This window comes from Tachysurus fulvidraco, chromosome 9 (assembly GCF_022655615.1).
Source record: "Tachysurus fulvidraco isolate hzauxx_2018 chromosome 9, HZAU_PFXX_2.0, whole genome shotgun sequence".
Taxonomy (NCBI): Eukaryota; Metazoa; Chordata; class Actinopteri; order Siluriformes; family Bagridae; genus Tachysurus; species Tachysurus fulvidraco.
Genome location: NC_062526.1, coordinates 22,674,029 through 22,694,110, shown reverse-complemented (window position 1 = coordinate 22,694,110; position 20,082 = coordinate 22,674,029). Strand labels below are relative to the sequence as shown.

General features: G+C 36.8%; 1 protein-coding gene across 3 annotated transcripts; it reads left to right on the top strand.

The window, feature by feature from the left end:
• Positions 1–331: 331 nt before the first annotated feature.
• LOC113662388 (GDP-L-fucose synthase-like) lies at positions 332–20,033 on the top strand. 3 transcript variants are annotated; one of them, XM_027177139.2, is made up of 10 exons: positions 332–404; positions 5,382–5,530; positions 5,827–5,941; positions 7,340–7,468; positions 7,557–7,630; positions 10,650–10,783; positions 15,571–15,702; positions 15,796–15,875; positions 16,929–17,028; positions 17,589–20,033. In XM_027177139.2, the coding sequence occupies exons 2-10, from the start codon at positions 5,382–5,384 to the stop codon at positions 17,642–17,644; spliced, it is 969 nt and encodes a 322-aa protein (XP_027032940.1). In that variant the 5' UTR covers positions 332–404; the 3' UTR covers positions 17,645–20,033. The 3 variants fall into 3 exon arrangements, with proteins under 3 accessions (XP_027032940.1, XP_027032939.1, XP_027032941.1); XM_027177138.2 differs by lacking the exon at positions 332–404 and adding an exon at positions 2,232–2,264; XM_027177140.2 differs by lacking the exon at positions 332–404 and adding an exon at positions 2,680–2,807.
• Positions 20,034–20,082: the final 49 nt, after the last annotated feature.

Sequence of the window (20,082 nt, the reverse complement as noted above, 5' to 3'; positions counted from 1 at the left end):
ATTTAAAAAAATTTCCAATGGACTCGGTCTTTAAACTGTGTAAACACCATCACACACACACACACACACACACACACACACACACACACACACACACACACACACACACACACACACACACACACACACAAACACACAAGGAATCAACTTTAAAGCATACAATCTTTATCATTTTATTACACTCAATCACTGGTTGTTCTTATTTCTTAAATTTAAAAGTCTTATATCTGATCATTTATGGCCCTTTAAAATAGATGAATGAATAACATTTCTAAAGAATATAGTCAGTTTTGGGATGTATCTCTCCAGTCCACTAGACGGTGGTGTTGTGTTGTGTTGCGCATGCGCATGCGCATGCGCAACACAGGGCTATCATTTGGTTCTACTTTGTGTGGATCATAACGGTAAGTCAAGCGTCCATTATTTATGTGTTTATAATTAGCAGGTAGAGAGAACATAGCAGGTAGAGTAGAGGTTTAGATGAACTGCTGTCCACTCGGTTTGTGCGTGTATTAATCAGTAATACGGTACACATTGTCCTGGGGTAATTATTCTTGTCATTTAGTTTGTACCCTTGATATCACACCAGGGATCTCACTTCATGCTTACGTGACATTTTAAAAAGTACTTCCCTAAAATTGATTCCGTGCTATAACAAAGGTTATAGCAACAGTTAAACAACAGTTTCTGTCGCCTTCACAGGGTTGATGATGTTTTCATGCAGGTTTATGTGACGTAGGCACACACACACACACACACACACACACACACACACACACACACACACACACACACACATACAGTTTTATATAGTTTTCTTGTATTGTTTATACTTTTTTATGTATCTATCTCCATTTCGTTTTGGTTTATTTGTTTATTTGTTATTTGTTTCCATGCGATGGGTTGGCACGCCGTCCAGTGTGTATCCTGCCTCGCAAAAACAAACACATGCACAAACCAACAAACACACACAAACACACACACACACACACACACACACACACACACACACACACACATACACACACACACACCTTCTGTACACAGTGACCATGTCCCTGTAATGTGAAATAATTACAACCTGTAATTAGTAATTAGCTCTGACTCAACAATAATCTACATTTGTATTAGGATGTTTATTTGTTTACTGCTTAGAACAACTGCTTATAGAGGCCCATTAGTGGAAACTACTGCTTATAACAACTACTTATAGAGGCTCTTTAGTGGAAACTACTGTTTATAACAACTACTTATAGAGGCTCATTAGTGGAAACTACTGCTTATAACAACTACTTATAGAGGCTCATTAGTGGAAACTACTGCTTATAACAACTACTTATAGAGGCTCATTAGTGGAAACTATTGCTTATAACAACAACTTATAGAGGCCTCTTAGTGGAAACTACTGCTTATAACAACTACTTAGAGAGGCTCATTAGTGGAAACTACTGCTTATAACAACAACTTATAGAGGCCCCTTAGTGGAAACTACTGCTTATAACAACTACTTAGAGAGGCTCATTAGTGGAAACTACTGCTTATAACAACTACTTATAGAGGCCCATTAGTGGAAACTACTGCTTATAACAACTGCTTATAGAGGCTCATTAGTCTAAAATACTGCTTATAACAACTACTTATAGAGACTTATTAGTGGAAACTACTGCTTATAACAACTACTTATAGAGGTTCATTAGTGGAAACTATTGCTTATAACAGCAACTTATAGAGGCCCATTAGTGGAAACTACTGCTCATAACAACTACTTAGAGAGGCCCATTAGTGGAAACTACTGCTCATAACAACTACTTATAGAGGCTCATTAGTGGAAACTACTACTTATAACAACTACTTAGAGAGGCCCATTAGTGGAAACTACTGCTCATAACAACTACTTATAGAGGCCCATTAGTGGAAACTACTGCTCATAACAACTACTTATAGAGGCCCATTAGTGGAAACTACTGCTTATAACAACAACTTATAGAGGCCCATTAGTGGAAACTACTGCTCATAACAACTGCTTATAGAGGCTCATTAGTGGAAATTACTGCTTAAAACAACTGCTTATCAGAATCAGAATCAGCTTTATTGCCAGGCATGTTTACACATGCGAGGAATTTGTTTTAGTGACATAATCATAAGAAACTTGGAAACTATTGCTTATAACAAGTGCTTATGGAGGCCCACTGGCCCCACAACTGCTCTATGAAAAGTTTATTCTTGATTATCTTGTCAAAAGTAACATGTTATCTGGTTCAACTGTAAGTATTGAGCATGCATTAGCACCTACTTGACAGATGATAACATTGAGTGCTAATTAGTTTATTAGTCATTCATACAATATTCATGGCAAATAAAAATGCTGTTCAGGCCTAGATAGAGGAGTCAGAAAGAAATTACCAAACCAGTAATGTTTGTATGTAATTTGGTAGAAATGTATTATGGTATACCAATAAAAGAAATTGACCAGTAGGTGGCAGCAACATACACTTGAATGCAATCCTGTAAAGTAGAGCAGTGTTTATCCTTGTCTCACCTTTCTGCTGCCTTTAAGTAGATCCAGTGTAATGCTTTATATAATAATAATGAGAACAAGAATAATAAAACATCACATAAAGAACATATTCGATGTGTAAAAAAAAAATCGTAAAATGTTACTGTACTGACGAGATTTCTGTATGAACACGTTGTTGACCCGCATATTAATGTGCTACATCACACCTGTGGGCTGAACCCAGACCAACCCACAGGTGTGATGTGGCAGATCAGTTGTTTCTGTGTGATCATCGAGGATACACCTAAAGGTAGGACTAGTAGAACTAAAAAGTTGGTTAGTTTTTATTTTTACTGCTTTTTGTTGTTGTTGTTGTTGTTAAGCTTTTCATAAAAGCCTTTAATATGAGTTATTTATTTAATCAAGACAGATGCTTGGTTAAGGATCAGTTTGATTTATTACATATGCTTAGGCTGACATCAGTGACTTATTTACTTTATATCTAACTTACACGTTCACCCTCTATACAATGCTACAATATAATATAATTGATTACAAGGTCAAATGGTTTAAATGTTACAAGGACGTAAAGTGTACAATGTTTACGTATATCTATATATTTATCGATCGATTCTAGTAAAAATATTTCAACGATTTTCTAACGCTGTCAGGAGATTAGAGGATGGAGGGTGACGCGTTCATGTTTGTCAAAATTATAAGTGAATTAATCGATTAATTAAGGAATGAATTGATCCTGTGTTATAAAATGTACTCTATTTACATTTAACACCGTATTGTCGGGAGATGTTTCGAAATGCTAATCATCTTCACAGCCATCTTCACTCTGAGCAAAAAGGTCAGGATTGAATGGTATTAACAACAGTAATAAAGGACAAAATTTATTTCTCTGTTGATTCATTATTGTATTATAACATCTGTAATGATAAAAGTGTGCTAATTTGATATTTGATGGGTTATAAGATTAGATTAGATTAGATTGGATTAGATTCAACTTCATTGTCATTGTGCAATGTGCAGAGCCATTGAAATGCAGTGGGCATCTAACCAGAAGTTTGTAATAAGTTTTGGCAGTGTAATAAATAAGGGTAAAAATATATCCTTGTTATGATATATATATATATATATATATATATATATATATATATATATATATATATATATATATATATATATATATAAAATATACTGAAAGTGTTTATTTCAGTTTTTGTACTGAGTGAATATATATATATATATATATATATATATATATATATATATATATATATATATATATATAATTTATAATTATGATTTATAATTATATAATTATATATATATATATATATATATTATTTATAATTATGATTTATAATTATATAATTATGTGGATAATATCACACACACACACACACATTATGTGTATATGTATGTAATATTATCCACATAATTGAGCTAATGTACACAGTTTACAGTAAGCCTAATATTAGCTTGATGATTAGCAAGATGGTAACTCAGTGACTATTTGGCAAAGAGCCTTATTATATCAAGGCTTTTTTTCAGAACAACCCTTTTCAAAGAATCATGCATCTAAAAAAGATGTAATATTAAAGAAAGAAAAAAACAACAACCAGAAAACATCTATATTCATGTCAGGAAAGCGTGAGGTAAAATAAATGTATTTTATTTCTTGAGTAACTGGTTTAATTTTATTTTCTATTTTGTTATCATCGTCACCATGAAGACACAAGACAACCTTATATTATAATTTATGAAATCCAATCACGTTACTTCAGTGAGATTATGAATTAGCTCTTGTTAGCTGGCTAAATGGCAACCAGCATGCGCATATATATATATATATATATATATATATATATATATATATATATATATATATATATATATATATATATAGACTATTGTCTTGCTAATAATTAAGAAAGCATAGTGTAGTTAGCCAAGCAAAAGCCAACTAGGCAGACGATTTATAAAGTTTAACTTTAGATTATTGAACACTTTGTACAGAAATGAGTCCAATTTTCAAGCAATTTATAATAATAATAATAATCATAATCATAATAATAATAATAATTGTATTTATTTTAAAGTTCAGCAGATAGAATGATGATGCATGTGCATGATTTTTTTTTAAATATATTTTTGTATATATTTGCTTCACAAATTGCAAAAAAAACAAAAACGCTGGCAATACTTTTGCATGCAAATGAATATGTATATATTAAAAAAAAACATTTAATATATAGACCAAATACTTTTTCTTTTAGATGTGTTTTTACTTATATATACATACTTTATTTTTTTATAATTTTAAGTACACACTCAGAAGATATTGTGTATGTTAATCCGAAGGGAATATATACTCTGGGTTACATAACAAAACAAACGTACAGCGAACAAGATCATCTGTGATTGGTCAGATTGTGTACCTTATAGATACGTTAAGTCTGTGGTTAAAAAAAACAAACAGGTTATTTAATAATGGGATTAATTGAGTAATAATTTAGATTCCTAAAAATGTTAACACATCTTTACAAAAATCAATACTCAACATTGTCTGGATATACACATTCGTCTCATTGTAAAGAGCTGTTTGTTTGTTTGTTTGTTTTTGTTTTTTTTAATCTGCTCGCTTTAAAGCTCTATGAAGTATGTTGTTCTTTTTCACTTAATTGACCTGTTCCATCTGATGCTTTTTTTTGCATTTCTTTGTGCTGCGTTAATTTAAATAAATTTTAGTTTACACATGTGTAATATGGTGATTAGTTATTAGTTTAAGTTTCAGCTTTTTGACGGCTTGCCTTAAATCTTTTGAATCTGTTTTACTGATTTTTTTGTTTGTTTGTTTTTTTTTTAATGTTAGATGGAGAGAGATTCTGGAAAGATGCGTGTTATGGTGACCGGTGGCACTGGGCTGGTGGGCAAAGCCATAGAGAAGGTGTTGAATGAGGAAGGAGGAGCAAGAGAAGGAGAAGAATGGATCTTCCTTTCATCCAAAGATGCCAACTTAATGTAAACACCTCTTTTTATTCCAAATACAGTCATATGTATAACAGGAGAGCAAAATGTGCTACTTATACATCCCAAAGGGCCGATCCTTAAGGTAGGACAAGTGTATACACTGAGTAAGCATGTATTTGCATTTGTTTGAATCTTTTGTAAGGGCTGTTGTAACTGGGAATCCATAAGGATTTGCTCCTGCAGACCCATGTTTTAGTTAAAAAATGGTTCTAGTACTGTATTCACATCTTTCCAATGTCTTTAAACGAGTACGTTGTTGTGTACAAACGGATCGATTCCTGCTTTAGGGATGTAGAAGAGACAAAAGCTGTGTTCCAGAAACATCGTCCAACACATGTCATTCATCTGGCAGCCATGGTGGGCGGTCTCTTTAAAAACATGAGACAGAACCTTAGCTTTTGGGTAAGAAGCAAACCCACTTTTCTCTTAATAATCTTATGTCCATTAGCTTCGTTTTTAATGCTATAAGCAATCGTTTCTCAGACAGCATTCAAACGAAGACATCGTGGACTCTTCCACATAATCCCTCAAGATCGTAACACCGTCTTCACTCAGACACGTCTCAAATTAAGAGTAGCTACTTCCTGAATTCCTGAATTAAACTACAGTAGAATCGAAAGCTCCTTGTTCAGGTTCATACTGTACAGTATGTGCTGTGCTAATAGAGCTTTTCAGGCCTGTACCCGACCATGAGACATATTCAAATCATTTGGAAATGCATGCAGATACTTTCTGTTCTCTCTCAACAGCAAAAGAAAAAACTACCTGACATTATGTGTTGAGATATGTAAAACAAAAAGCTGCTTGTTGGTGACTCACAACTTCTTGTGAGTTTAACATAGAGCTGGGCATAAAGATAAAAAGAAAAAACCTACAGATACTATATCTGCTGAAAAAGATCACAAAGCTCATGACATTATTGTTTAATCGTGTTCCTTTTTTAATTGATGATCATCTGCACTACAGTTTAAGATGTAGCCTTTTTCGGAGTCAGAGACTTGTAGGTAGCCTGGAGTTTTGCATATTGTTTGCAACCAGAATATAATGCATCACATTCAGAAACCCTCGAAGAGTCAATACCTGATACCTGAGCTTTAAATAATGTAAGAAATCACTCTTCCTGACAAGATCTCTTAATACCTGTTGGTCTTCTTTAACATACTCCAAATAGTTCTTTTGACCCAAAAAAAAAAAATTAAGCTAATACAAATCCTGGCAGTTACTTTAAACTTTTTTTTTTACCCCTGAGATCTAAGAGCTTCTCATGTTAGATTATTACTAACATTTATCTACATAGCTTATCGCCCAACTAAGCTAATTTTGTGTGAACATTTAAAACGAAGGTCAATATAGAACAATCGTATTTTGTAACTAATCATTTGTACTGTTGATTGTAACAGTCAACTGCCAACTGAATGGATCTGCCATTTGTTTTATTTGTTTCCTTATCCAAGCTAATCTGAATTTGAATGGAATGAGGAGACAAAGGTTTATGCGGTTTATTACCCAGAAGCTCCCGAGTGATTTTCCCTGCCTTAAACACTTATTTAGAATAGATAAGATTAGATTAGATTAGATTAGATTCAACTTTATTGACATTACATTATTTGCTCCAGGGGTACAATAAACCTTTATGTTACTAGCCATAAACTCTATCCAGCAACCATCCCTTTAAAAAAAAAAAAAAAAAAAGATGATTTCCACAGACTATTATTAATATAACATAATTCCAGCAGATACTGGTATAAAATTAGTAAAGGCTTCAAATTATACGTGTTCACTGATCGGATTGTCTTTCAGAGAAACAACCTCTACATCAATGACAACGTGCTACAGACAGCTCACGAGTTTGCAGTGAAAAAGGTTGTGTCCTGTCTTTCTACCTGCATCTTCCCAGACAATACCACGTACCCCATTGATGAGACTATGGTTTGTAAGCTTGTCCTGTTTTCTGCTCTCCGTGAACTTTGTGGTTGTATACGGACATCGACCTGAATCTTATTTCTCTCTCTATCAGATTCACAATGGCCCACCTCACGAATCCAACTTCGGTTATTCTTATGCTAAACGAATGATAGATGTCCACAACAGGTGAGTAATGAGATGTTGCTGATGTAGCAGCATAGAAACACCTGTAAAAGCTGTATATATATATTTTTTTTTGTAGATTGCTAGCTGTTTTCTAAAACTTGTCCGGCATTGCGGAATCTCGCGTTGTCAGTTTTATTGAGGACTGAGCTTCGACTGGCTGCCCCACTGTAGCTTTGGCATCTGTAGTTCTCCAGCAGACTTACTGTAAGCCTGCCTCTCCAGCAGACTTAAGGGTTCCTAATCCCTCTTGATGAACGTGGTGCTACTGCCACTATGCTTCACCCTGGGTAAGTTATTCTCAGGGTGTTGAACAGGTCTAACTTCACCATGCTTTACCCTGGGGGGAGGTTATTCACAGGGGCTTCTTTTCCACCAAAAAGAACCGAGTGCTGGTTCAGAGCTAGCACTGGTGCTGGTTCAAATTTGGTTCCAATGGCGAACCTTCTAAAACCGGTTTGCCTTTCCACCGGCTAGAGAGCCGTCACAGAGCCAAGTCTGACGTCACTGTATACGTGTCATGTTTCCCAGCAACGTTAGCGCAGCAGCGGCAAACACAAACACAACAACAATGGCGGATGTTGCTTTACTGTTAATTCTCATTGCTTTGTGAACCTACATTGGCATCCAAATGCGGCGAATCCAACGTGTACGTGCGGCTCCATGTAATCGGTATAAATGGAGGTTGTAATCAAGAAAGTACATAACGTTATTTTATCGTTAACACAGAAAAACGTTAGCCTTAGCATGTAGCTACCTATTATCATGTGTGCTGATAATGTATCATACTGCGGTAAAGTAAAAGTGTATTAAACATTAGTATACTTAAGGTTCTGTACATGATCAAATGCGCTAACAGTAGCCCCGCCCATAGCCCCTGAGCAAGCGGTTCTTAAGTCTAGATCAGCAACGTTGTGGTGCTACTTAAAAACCACTGTTCAGAGCCGGTGCTTTGGCTGTCGAAAAAGAACGAATTCTGGTTCTAAATTAGGCTCTGGCTCCGAACCAGCACTCAAACTGCCTCGGTGGAAATGTGGCAAGGGTAATGAGCAGTGCTACCTCCACCATGCTTCACACTAGGGACGTTATTCTCAGGGTGTTAAACAGGTCTTACTTCACCATGCTTTATCCTGGGGAGGTTATTCTATGGGTCACGAGTGTTGCTTGGGTTTGCCACCTAACACAGTGCTTTTTCAGATGAATTTCTTTATGCTACTCTTTCATAAAGCCCAGCTTATTAGAACTGATGTGTAGGCGATCAGTTGTAACATAACTTCATTGTTCATGCCACTCCTTGATCTGATAATGCTTAAATCTATTCAGAAAACCAGACACCATGAATGAATACCTGAAAGATCACACGTCGAGGGATATGTTGTGTTCTAGTGCAAGGCTTTTTCTTTTTTTTTCTTTTCTTTTTTTTTTTTTTTTTATGACTTAAAAAAGCATTGCACGTTATACATACAGTGGTGTGAAAAAGTGTTGGCCCCCTTTCTGATTTTTTTTTTATTTTTTGCTTGTTTGTCACACTTTAATGTTTCAGATCATCAAACAAATTTAAATATTAGTCAAAATAATAATAATAACACAAGTAAACACAACATGCAGTTTTTAAATGAAGGTTTTTGTTATTAAGGGAAAACAAAATCCAAACCTACAAACCTGTGTAAAAAAGTGGTGGCCCCCTAAACCTAATAACTGGTTGTCCCACCCTTAGCAGCAAGAACTGCAATCAGGCGTTTGCGATAACTTGAGCTTGAGGTCACAAACAGATTGTCGCACATTGTAATTCAGGATTTTTTGGTAGACAGCAGAATTCATGAAGCAGCAAAACAGCCCCAAGACCATCACAATACCACCACAATATTTTGCCGTTGGTATGATGTTCTTGATGCAAGGCCATTCTCTTTCTTATGGTGGAGTCATGAAAACTGACCTTAAACGAGGAAAGTGAGGCCTGCAGTTCATTGGATGTTGTTGTAGGGTCTTTTGTGACATCTTGGATGAGTCATGGGGTAATTTTGGTCCACCACTCCTAAAGTAGGATTGATACTGTTCCATGTTTTTGCCATTTATGGATAAGTCTCTTATTGTGGTTCGCTGGAGTCCCAAAGCTTTAAAATGGCTTTATAACCAGGGTTTCCCGCAGCACTTTGCAGTTCGGGCGGCCTGTCTAAGCCGGGAAACCCTACCACCTTAACTAGGTCGTCCCAAAAAAAAAAAAAATTCCGCTGCACAAAAGGCCATCAAGTGCATCCCGGTGAATAGCTCGCATCGCGAGCAGGCACGCGCGCCACACGGCCGAAATGAGAGAAAGACGTGGTCCGTCTCTGTCTGAAGGATAACTAGCTAGTTGATAAAACGCGTGTCCGTGAGAACTGTGAGTGGACTTATGTTTTGGGTTTATTTAAGCCTGTTATTGTATTAGTCTATAGTTCTTGCAAATTTAAAGTAAGTTAGCTGGTGAATTTGTTGTCTGAGTTCTTCACCTGCTAGCTAGGATGCACGTGCCTGTTTTTAATAATCGTTAAACGTAGTACAGAGTCTGTGGTCTATCTCGCAAAGAAGCCCCGCCCCCCAACCCTACCACCTTAACTAATAAATTTTCTGCGGGAAACCCTGATAACCTTCTATAACCTTATCCAGACTAATAGATCTCAATTTATTTTTTCTCATTTGCTCCTGAATTTCTTTGGATCTCGGCATGACGTGTAGCTTTTGAGAATCTTTTGGTCTACTTCGCTTTGTCAGTCAGGTCTTATTTAAGTGATTTCTTGGTTGCGAACAGGAGTGACAGACATCAGGCCTGGGTATGGCTAGAGAAATTTAACTCAGGTGTGATAAACCACAGTTAGATTATGTTTTAACATTGGGGGGGAAACACTTTTTCACACAGTGTGACAAACGTGCAGAAAAATAAAAAAATAGGAAGGGGGCCAACACTTTTTTACACCGCTGTAGTTAAATATTAATACACATTCATTCATCCTGTGTCTTTTTTTTTTTTATTTTTTTATTACAGGGCTTATTTTAAACAGTACGGTCAACAGTACACCGCCGTCATCCCCACAAACGTCTTTGGTCCCCATGACAACTTCAACATAGAGGATGGCCATGTTCTCCCAGGACTCATACATAAGACCTACATAGCACAAAGTAAGAAAAACAAGCATGCAGCACATACATATTCTGACTTTCCGCAAGTTTTATATCGGAACGAGATGCAAATCCAAAGCTGATAAACTTTCGAAGGAGTATAACAAGCCTCAACCCGCTTGTTACCAGTATCAGGTATCAGATGTTTATACACACGCAGTTATTTGACCTGTTTGCAAGGCATTGCACATTTTATCAGGCCGTGGTAGTTTCCTTGTTCTCCCAAACGATCGACTTCTTTTTTTATAGCACTTTAAACAAATGGACGTTAAAGAAGACTCAAGAGTGAAATTATTTATTCAACCTAGTTGTAAAGTTTTTACTCTACAGATGTTGGGCTCACTCTGGCTTCGACTTGCTCGGACAACAAATGCTCAAGACACTCGATAAGATCCGAATCGAACACGGTTTACAGCTTTTTTTATATTGAAATTTTATCTCCTTGTTTGGTTAGTGCCTTTCTTCCTGATTTTCATTTATATTATAGCTGCTATAAACAGAAGTTAAGTTGCCAGCCCCCCCCCCCCCCCCACATTCTCCCAAAGATTACACAAAGCAGCATGTCATAACTGAGAATCCCAAATGTGACAAAGTCCACTGTTCGGAACTTTCTTTACAACCTTTTTTATGGCTATACCTTATTCTTTGTTAAACAATGCTTTAATGTTACGTGAGAGACCACAGATTCTCTAGAGAGCTTTAATGGCCTAGTCTCTAGCCTAAACTCTCACCTTTCCTATAAGCAAATATTACCCTCCCTAGACATACCTTAATCTTTTCATACTATTATATTGTACAAACCCACATTAGTTACACTTGTAATGAACATTGGTGTAGTGCCATAATCCCTGAACACACAGTTAAATCATACATATAATTTTACCAATGACGAGATTGAATCTGTATCCGGATACTTTTCCTTATCCTGGCTTTGCTTCGACGAGATAAAGAGCGAAAGAGATTATACAGGTTATACACTTATTATCACGTATACATTGTATATTTATAGACGCGATTTTCCACAGAGACTTACATTTATTTCATTTATAAGGCTGAGCAATCGGGGGTTAAGGGTCTTGCTCGTGGGCCCAGGAGTGGCAGCTTGGTGGCTGTGGGATTCAAACTCACAACCTTGTGGTTTGGTTTGTTTGTTGAGGTGGTGAGATTAAAGTTGAGATCTTGTCTACTATGTACCATATCTTGTGCTCATCCATGGTGCTCCATCTAAGCAGTGTTTTTTTTTTTAATTACTAAATTTGTAATTGTTTGTGGGGTAAAAGTCATTCACATACTAAACAAGACATCATTTTCCCAATCTGATTGTTTGTGACGGCTTCGGGTGGTGATGATGTCTCTTCAGTTATGTTGTTTATTTCACTGACCTTTTTACGGTGTTGAATTGTGCCATGGGGTGATACAGATAACCTGATGTATTCCCACAGTGGTTTTCACTGATAAGAAGATCAGAGTGTCTTCTCTCATTCATAATCACACTATATTTACCCTTATTCAGTTATATGTACATATTACTACACCTTCTGTATAACCTCATACCCTTATTTATTACACTGTATTGTAAATAAGCCATCTATGCACTTCTGGTTAGATGCTAACTGTATTTCATTGGCTCTGTACATGTACCTTGCACAATGACACTAAAGTTGAATCTAATCTAATCTAATCTAATCTAATCTAATCAGCTCCTCTTCATCTGCACAGGACAGCTTTATGATTGTCAGCGACAAAAAGAATTTGACCCCATGAGCTTCTGACCCCATGCTTCAAAGAATTTGACCCCATGAGCAGGACTTTTTTTTTTTATTTAGATTTTTATAAGAAAGTTCTAGTAAACGCTGTCAAATTTTACACAGGTTCAAAAAGCGTGAAAGTCTGTTTTTCCACAGTAATTCATTGTAAGACCATCTCTACTAAAGAGCAGCTTAGGGTCAGTGGTAGCAAAAAAGTGGTTAAAGCTCTGGGTTGTTGATCGTGGCTCTTGAGCAAGGCCCTTAACCCTCTCTGCACCAGGGGCTCTGTATCATGACACTGTGCTCTGACTCCAACCTCCAAAGCCAGGCTATGCAAAGAACTATGCATTTAGTTTTTGGCAACGTGATTTTTTTCTTTCAATCCGTCCTTATCCTTTTTTATTTGTCTTACTTAAACAAATATGATATATAAACGTCTCCTCAGGACACATAAGAGTTAACCATTCTTTATCTTAATCCCACTCTTTCTCACACCCTCAATGACTCACACACACACAAAGCGCCGCTTTATCATTTAGCAGAGAAAAGCAGAAAACGCAAAGCAACGGCGAAACCGAGAATCGTTCCATAAACGTCCGCAAACAAAAAGCTGCGAAGTTTCAAACGGCTGTTAGAACGACTGATTAAACATCCTGTTATTGAATCTGCTCATTATTCGTTTTACATTAATGGAGAAAAATTAGAGTGTACTGTGAAATGTGAACTCGGTGGGTGTGAGCTGTTACTACGGAAACTTTAACCCATTATAATGAGTGTGTTATTGTTAACATATATATTATACTATATATAAACCTTCTGACCTATCGGTTTCAAGCCTTCGGCCACACTGTAGTGTAATTACACTAGGTGTACTTGACAAAATGCCAAGGAAATGACTGCTTCTGGGAATACATTATGGAGCTTGTGTAACACATCCTGCACACTGACAGCTTAATGAGATCTTACTGTGGGGGAAAAATGTTTTAAATATACAGTATTAGACACGTTTACTCAGTAAGCTCTACTCAGAACAAACCAGTCTGAGACTTCTACCGGTTTCATATCCTCGTCTTTAGTAAATCGACAAGTCACGTGATTAGGAAAGATATATATATATATTTTTTTGTTATGTCACCTTGTGTCATACTTCGAGTGGGACTGAAAGACAACCACACCTAGATACTACAAAATATCCTGTTGTGTATGCAGTCCCAGGTTAGGTCATTCCTTTCCGAAACATACCATGAACAAATAATTCCTAGTGATATCAAGCACAAGATAAGGAATTGGTAGGATTTTTGTCTAGATTTCTCTAGAAACCAGTCACATAAAGGTTTTAAATAATTCTGATAAATAAAGTTCTGATATACAGTACCTTGCAAAAGTATTCGTACCCACTGTGCTTTTTCACATTTTGATACGTTTACAACCACATACAAAAAATGTGTTTTATTAGGATTTTATGGGATAGACCAACACAAACTGGCACATGATTGTGAAGTGGAAGGAAAGTGATAAATGGATGGTGTCCAAATTTTTTTTTTTTTACCAGTAAATATCTGAAAAGTGTGGTGTGCATTTGTATTCAGCCCCACTGAGTCAATACTTTGTAGAACCACCTTTCGCTGCGATTAGAGTTGCAAGTCTTTTGGGGTATTTTTCTACCAGCTTTGCACATCTAGAGAGTGAAATTCTTGCCCATTCTTCTTTGCAAAAGAGCTCAAGCTCAGTCAGATCGGATGGCGTGCGTCTGTGAACAGCGATTTTCAAGTCTCGCCACAGATTCTCAATTGGATTTAGGTCTGGACTTTGACTGAGCCTTTCTAAACACATGTATATGCTTTGATCCAAACCGCTCCATTGTAGCTCTGGCTGTATGTTCAGGGTCTTGCTGAAAGGTGAACCTCTGCCCCAGTCTCAAGTCTTTTGCAGACTCAAACAGGTTTTTATCTAAGATTGCCCTGTATTTGACTCCATCTATTTTCCCATCAACTCTGACCAGCTTCCCTGTCCCTGCTGAAGAAAAGCATCCCCACAACATGATGCTGCCACCACCATGTTTCACGGTGGGGATGGTGTGTTCAGGGTGATGTGCAGTGTTAGGTTTCTGCAACACATAACGTTTTGAATTTTGGCCAAAAAGTTACATTTTGGTCTCATCTGACCAGAGCACCTTCTTCCACATGCTTGCTGTGTCTCCCACATGGATTGTCGCAAACTGCAAGTGGGACTTCTTATGGCTTTCTTTCAACAATGGCTTTCTTCTTGCCACTCTTCCATAAAGACCAGATTTGTGGAGTGCACGACTAATAGTTGTCCTGTGGACAGATTCTCCCACCTGAGCTGTGGATCTCTTGTCTGCTTCTCTGATTAATGCACGGCCTGTCAGTTCAGGTGAAAGGCCGTGTCTTGGTAGGCTTGCAGTTGTGCCATACTCTTTCCATTTCCGGATGATGGATTGTACAGTGCTCCGTGGGATGTTCAAGGATTGGGATATTAATTTATAACCTAACGATGCTTTAAAGTTCTCCACAACTTTATCCCTGACCTGTCTGGTGTGTTCTTTGGTCTTCATGATGCTGTTTGTTCACTAATGTTCTCTAACACAGTCCTGAGGGCTTCACAGAACAGCTTTAATTATACTGAGATTAAATTACACACATTTGTTCTCTATTTACTAATTAGGTGACTTCCGAAGGCAGTTGGTTTCACTGGATTTTAGTTAGGGGTATCAGAGTAAAAGGGGGCTGAATACAAATGCACACCACACTTTTCAGATATTTATTTGTAAAAAAAAAAATAAAAAAATAAAAAATGTGGACACCATTTATAATTTTCATTCCACTTCACAATTATGTGCCACTTTCTTTCAGCCTATTTCATAAAAACACAATAAAATTTTTCTTTGTGGTTGTAACATATCAAAATGTGGAAACGTTCAGTGGGTATGAATACTTTTGCAAAGCACTGTAGCTACTGTACAACAGCCTTGTATAACTATTTGAACTAAGTTGGAACGCTGCGTGTTTTGTGTTGTAGAGGATGGGACGGCTCTGGAGGTCTGGGGTTCTGGCCTTGCACGACGACAGTTTATTTATTCGCATGATTTGGCTCGACTCTTTCTTTGGGTACTCCGGGAATACGATGAAGTGGAACCAATCATATTGTCAGGTAAACAATTTCTTTCTATACAGATTATTTGTCTACAAAATCATACAGGAGATCATGAATATCTAATTGTTTTCCCTTTTTCTCAACATCTAGTGGGAGAGGAAGACGAAGTGTCAATCAAAGAAGCTGCAGATGCCGTAGTCGAAGCTTTTGGGTTCAAAGGGAAAGTTGTCGTATCCTTTGACTCGTTCTCGCACATACATGAATCATTTTAAGGTTGTTGTTTTATTATCTGAGCGAACATTCGGCTGTAACCTAGAGGTCTTCACGGGTCCGAAAACCCGAGGTTCGACCCGAGACCCGAGCGGGGTTTGGGCCTAAAAGTTTCACGTGTACCTCGGACACGGGTCGGGTATAATAATAGCGGCATCGGGTCTCGGGTAATTTAAAATTAATGTGTTTTTACCGAACGGACCCAAGAAGACCCGGACTAGTTTATCTTGCGTGTGTGAATCGCCTTTTCCAACCTCTCCTCTGTTTGCCAAGACCGCTTGGGACATGTAGCTGGCGACGTGTGGCTGGCGGTAAGCTAATTTTCATTGAAACAGACCTCAATTTTGAATCCACTCTGTAGCGGTTACTTTAGAGTAGAGTTATGCAACATTCGGGTCCAGTCGGGTTAAAAAAAAAGCCGTTGGGTCGGAATCGGGTCTAATTTTTTCAGGTTTGTCTCGGATCGGGTCTTTCTTTAAAAAAAAAAAAAATTATGCACGTCAGGTTCAGGTAAAAAGTGATTCAGGTCGCTTCGGGTCGGGTACATTTCTTTAGACCAGAGAAGACTTCTACTGTAAACCCAAGCCAACAAGTATAACATGTTTGTTCAGGAGATCTTCTTGTTCATTCATAAAGCTCTGCACCAAACCCGTAGAAATTGTTATGAAATGAATAGCGTTCAATAGTGTAATATTTGTGTTCCTTTGTACAGAAGAAGTTTTCCTTTGTTAGATGACCTCAAGTTTGAATGTCAAAGCCATGCACGATGAGTGACAGCTGGCTGACTTCATGTGTCTCAGGCAAAACATGTATTAGATTTAATCTCTACCCAGCCGCATGAGGGCTATCGAGTGCTCCACCTGAACCGGCCACAAGTGTGTCAACGACGCTGTTAGAGAAAAATACGTCTAGACACATTAAGCTCGTTTATCTGTAACTTTTGTGTAACGACCGTATCGAAGGTCAGCCGCCACATATCTCCTACAGAATAAACCTTGACCTTTTGTTTTCAGTATGATACAAGTAAAGCTGACGGGCAGTTCAAGAAAACAGCCAGCAACGCAAAACTCCGCAAATACTGTCCAGATTTCACCTTCACTCCTTTCAACAAAGGTCAATTTCAGAAAGAGATAATGTACATACAATATCAGGGGTGTAACCCAGGACCAGTATCTGTGTCAGCTCTTCAACCTGAACATTTGCCTAGCCTAAGCTGTTTCACTCGAGTTAATACCTAAGAGTTTCACTCGAGTTAATACCAGATCTCCACCAGATGCCATGTAGAGCTTTGGATCAAGCTTTCTGATCTAATTTGACTCGATTAGATAAGGACATTTCAGATTTGTTACATGACAGAAACCTTTGTTCGACACATTAAATTCAGTTTAGTTTAGTTCAATTTGTGTAGAATTTCATCTCTCATTTATATCTGCGTTAGTATTCATCTAGGATGGATTATCACTTCAGTCCAATAATAATGTGATAAATACACTAGTAGGGATATATCTCAAGCACAGCTTAACATCACACCACGCACACACACACACACACACACACACACACACACAGAGAACATACTGTAAATAAGCACTGTATTAGCTGCTGTTGTCTTAATTATGCAAAGTGACAGACTAGTGGAGTTTTTAAATCTGCTTTTGTCTTTTCTTTTTCAGCCATCAAGGAGACCTGTGAATGGTTTGTGGCCAATTATGACATGGCACGCAAATAAGGACTGAAAGACTGAAGAATGACATGTTTTTTTTTTTGTTTTTTTGTGTTTTTTTTGGGGTAGTTAGGACTTTAGGTCACTAATATTACCCCAGTTGCACTATTACACTTACACAGAGTACATTGGCTTATTATTGTTATTATTATTATTATTATTATTATTATTATTATTATTATTTTTATTTGAGAAAAGCTTAAATGATAGCTTGATAGGATAAGTACAAATGAAATACACCTGATCATGAAGTTAGTGGAAAAACACTCAACAACGGGGTGATGTGATACAGTCTCGACTCGAAGTATACCAACACAAAGTCGAATCCCACCCCAAAGTGTTTTAATTCCACATATACACCACAGGAACGCCAACATAAACAAGTTTAAGAACAATGTGTCATATTATTCATAGTAAGCTTTCGTTGTGAAAGGTCTGAGAAACAAGTTTTGTTTTGTTTTATTTAACATCTATTTCCTCATCAATCACTATTATAAAGGACTGACATCTGAGATTTCTATCCATGGTGCTTAATAAATGTCTCCACATAGAAATGTTCACAATATAAACCCCTGATTCAGCTGTAACTTTAGAAACGATATATATCGTATATTTCTATAAACCTGATCAATAAGATTTTAGAATATAAAATGTCAGTAAGTTTACTCAACCCTAAGTGAAGGGCATTTCTATACACCTTCAATTTTGAACGCCTAGTTTCTAATCGGATCGGGTTTTCCCGATGTTAAACCTTACAGCTGTTACAGTCAGAGAATAACACAGTCAAGTTCATTTTAAAGCATCGCGAATGCCTTCAAATCACTGTAACTCTAAGTGAAGAAAACATGTATGGTAACAGTCGCTTAATGCTACTTCACTGTGATTTCATACACACTTGTCCTCTTCATTTTCAAGCCTTCGCCTTAGCAGTACCCCTTTCGGTCTGAGAAAGAGGTGTGGCTTGTGTCATTTTCATTTTCCCCACACTTATATAAATATATCATTAATATATTATAATTCAAATCCATTGCAAAAGTGCAATACAAGTATGTATTCACACCCTTTTATTTTTCAGTTAGTCCACATCCCTACCTCTTAACAACAAAGCAAACACCGCCTACGAGACGTTCTGGCACGTTTCATCGTTCCCTGGCATTTTGTTTTTAATAGACAGGTTCTAAAATGTCATGATTGTTATCAGAGCTAAAGAGGTCGATACACAGCTCAGAGGAAGGTCTGGGGAAGGCTACAAAAAGCTTTCTGCTGCATTCGAGGTTCATAAGAGCTTAATAGCCTCTATAATTCTTAAATAAAATAAGTTTCCATCAAAAACCAGGACTTTTTTTTAGAGCTGGTCACCTGAAATCTTGAGCCAAGAAATCAGGGAGAAAGGTTTTAATAAGGACCTACTCTAATTAGATGAAACATCACAGACATGTGAAAGCTTGGTTGGGATTTGAATGAATGAATAAATAAACAAACAAACAAATAAATAAATAAAGCTACTAAAGGACAAGAAAAACTTAATTTATCCGGTCTGATGAATTGAAGTGTGAACTCTTTGGCATAACTTACATGCGTCATCACTTAATGCAAGAGTGACGATGAAGCACGGTGGTGGTAGCAGCATTCTCATTATTGGAAAAACCTGAAAATCTACAAAGCTCGTCATACTAAAATCGATAGGAAGCTGTAATCGCTGTTAAAAGTGATTTCAACTTGAAATTCTGAGTTAGAGGACTTTATACTTGCTCAAAAATGCTAAAATCGTTTTTCTGTTCTGTCATTTGAAGGGTATTGCCTGTAGAGTACTGTGCATTTTTTTTGTGTAACAAGTGATTGCACTGTACCTTCAATGTTTGATGGGTAGGGATTCATTTTCATACCATTTAAAATATGAGGAAGTGAAGTTTCAAAAAACTGAAGGATTTTACACCTAAAGAATCGTTGTTTCCTGTCCAACCCTGGTTCTTTGTCAGTTCAAATGGAAAATACTATCTTCTCTACACTAAAATAAAGAAGTTGTAGGGTTTTTTTTTGTTTATATATATATATATATATATATATATATGTGTGTGTGTGTGTGTGTGTGTGTGTGTGTGTGTGTGAACATGATTCCAAGAGTGTCATAATAAAATAAATAATTTAATAGATACTTTCTTTATGACCAAATGTTGGATGTGATGGAACTTTTGTTTTTGCCGGGATGTTAACAATGTTTTTACTCTGATCTGAACAGTTAGAAAAGTGTTGTGTATAATTTGTGATAAGGTTGATGAGGATGTAATGACATTCTTGGGCATCGGTGACTAAACGAATGAAGTTTAAATGAAGATTCTCTGTAAAATTATTTTACAGCTTCAGATTAAATATATATATATCTACGAAACATGGAGTCGAAGGTGTGAAAGTGTGTTACTGTTTTTGTAGAAAAACAGTTTTTG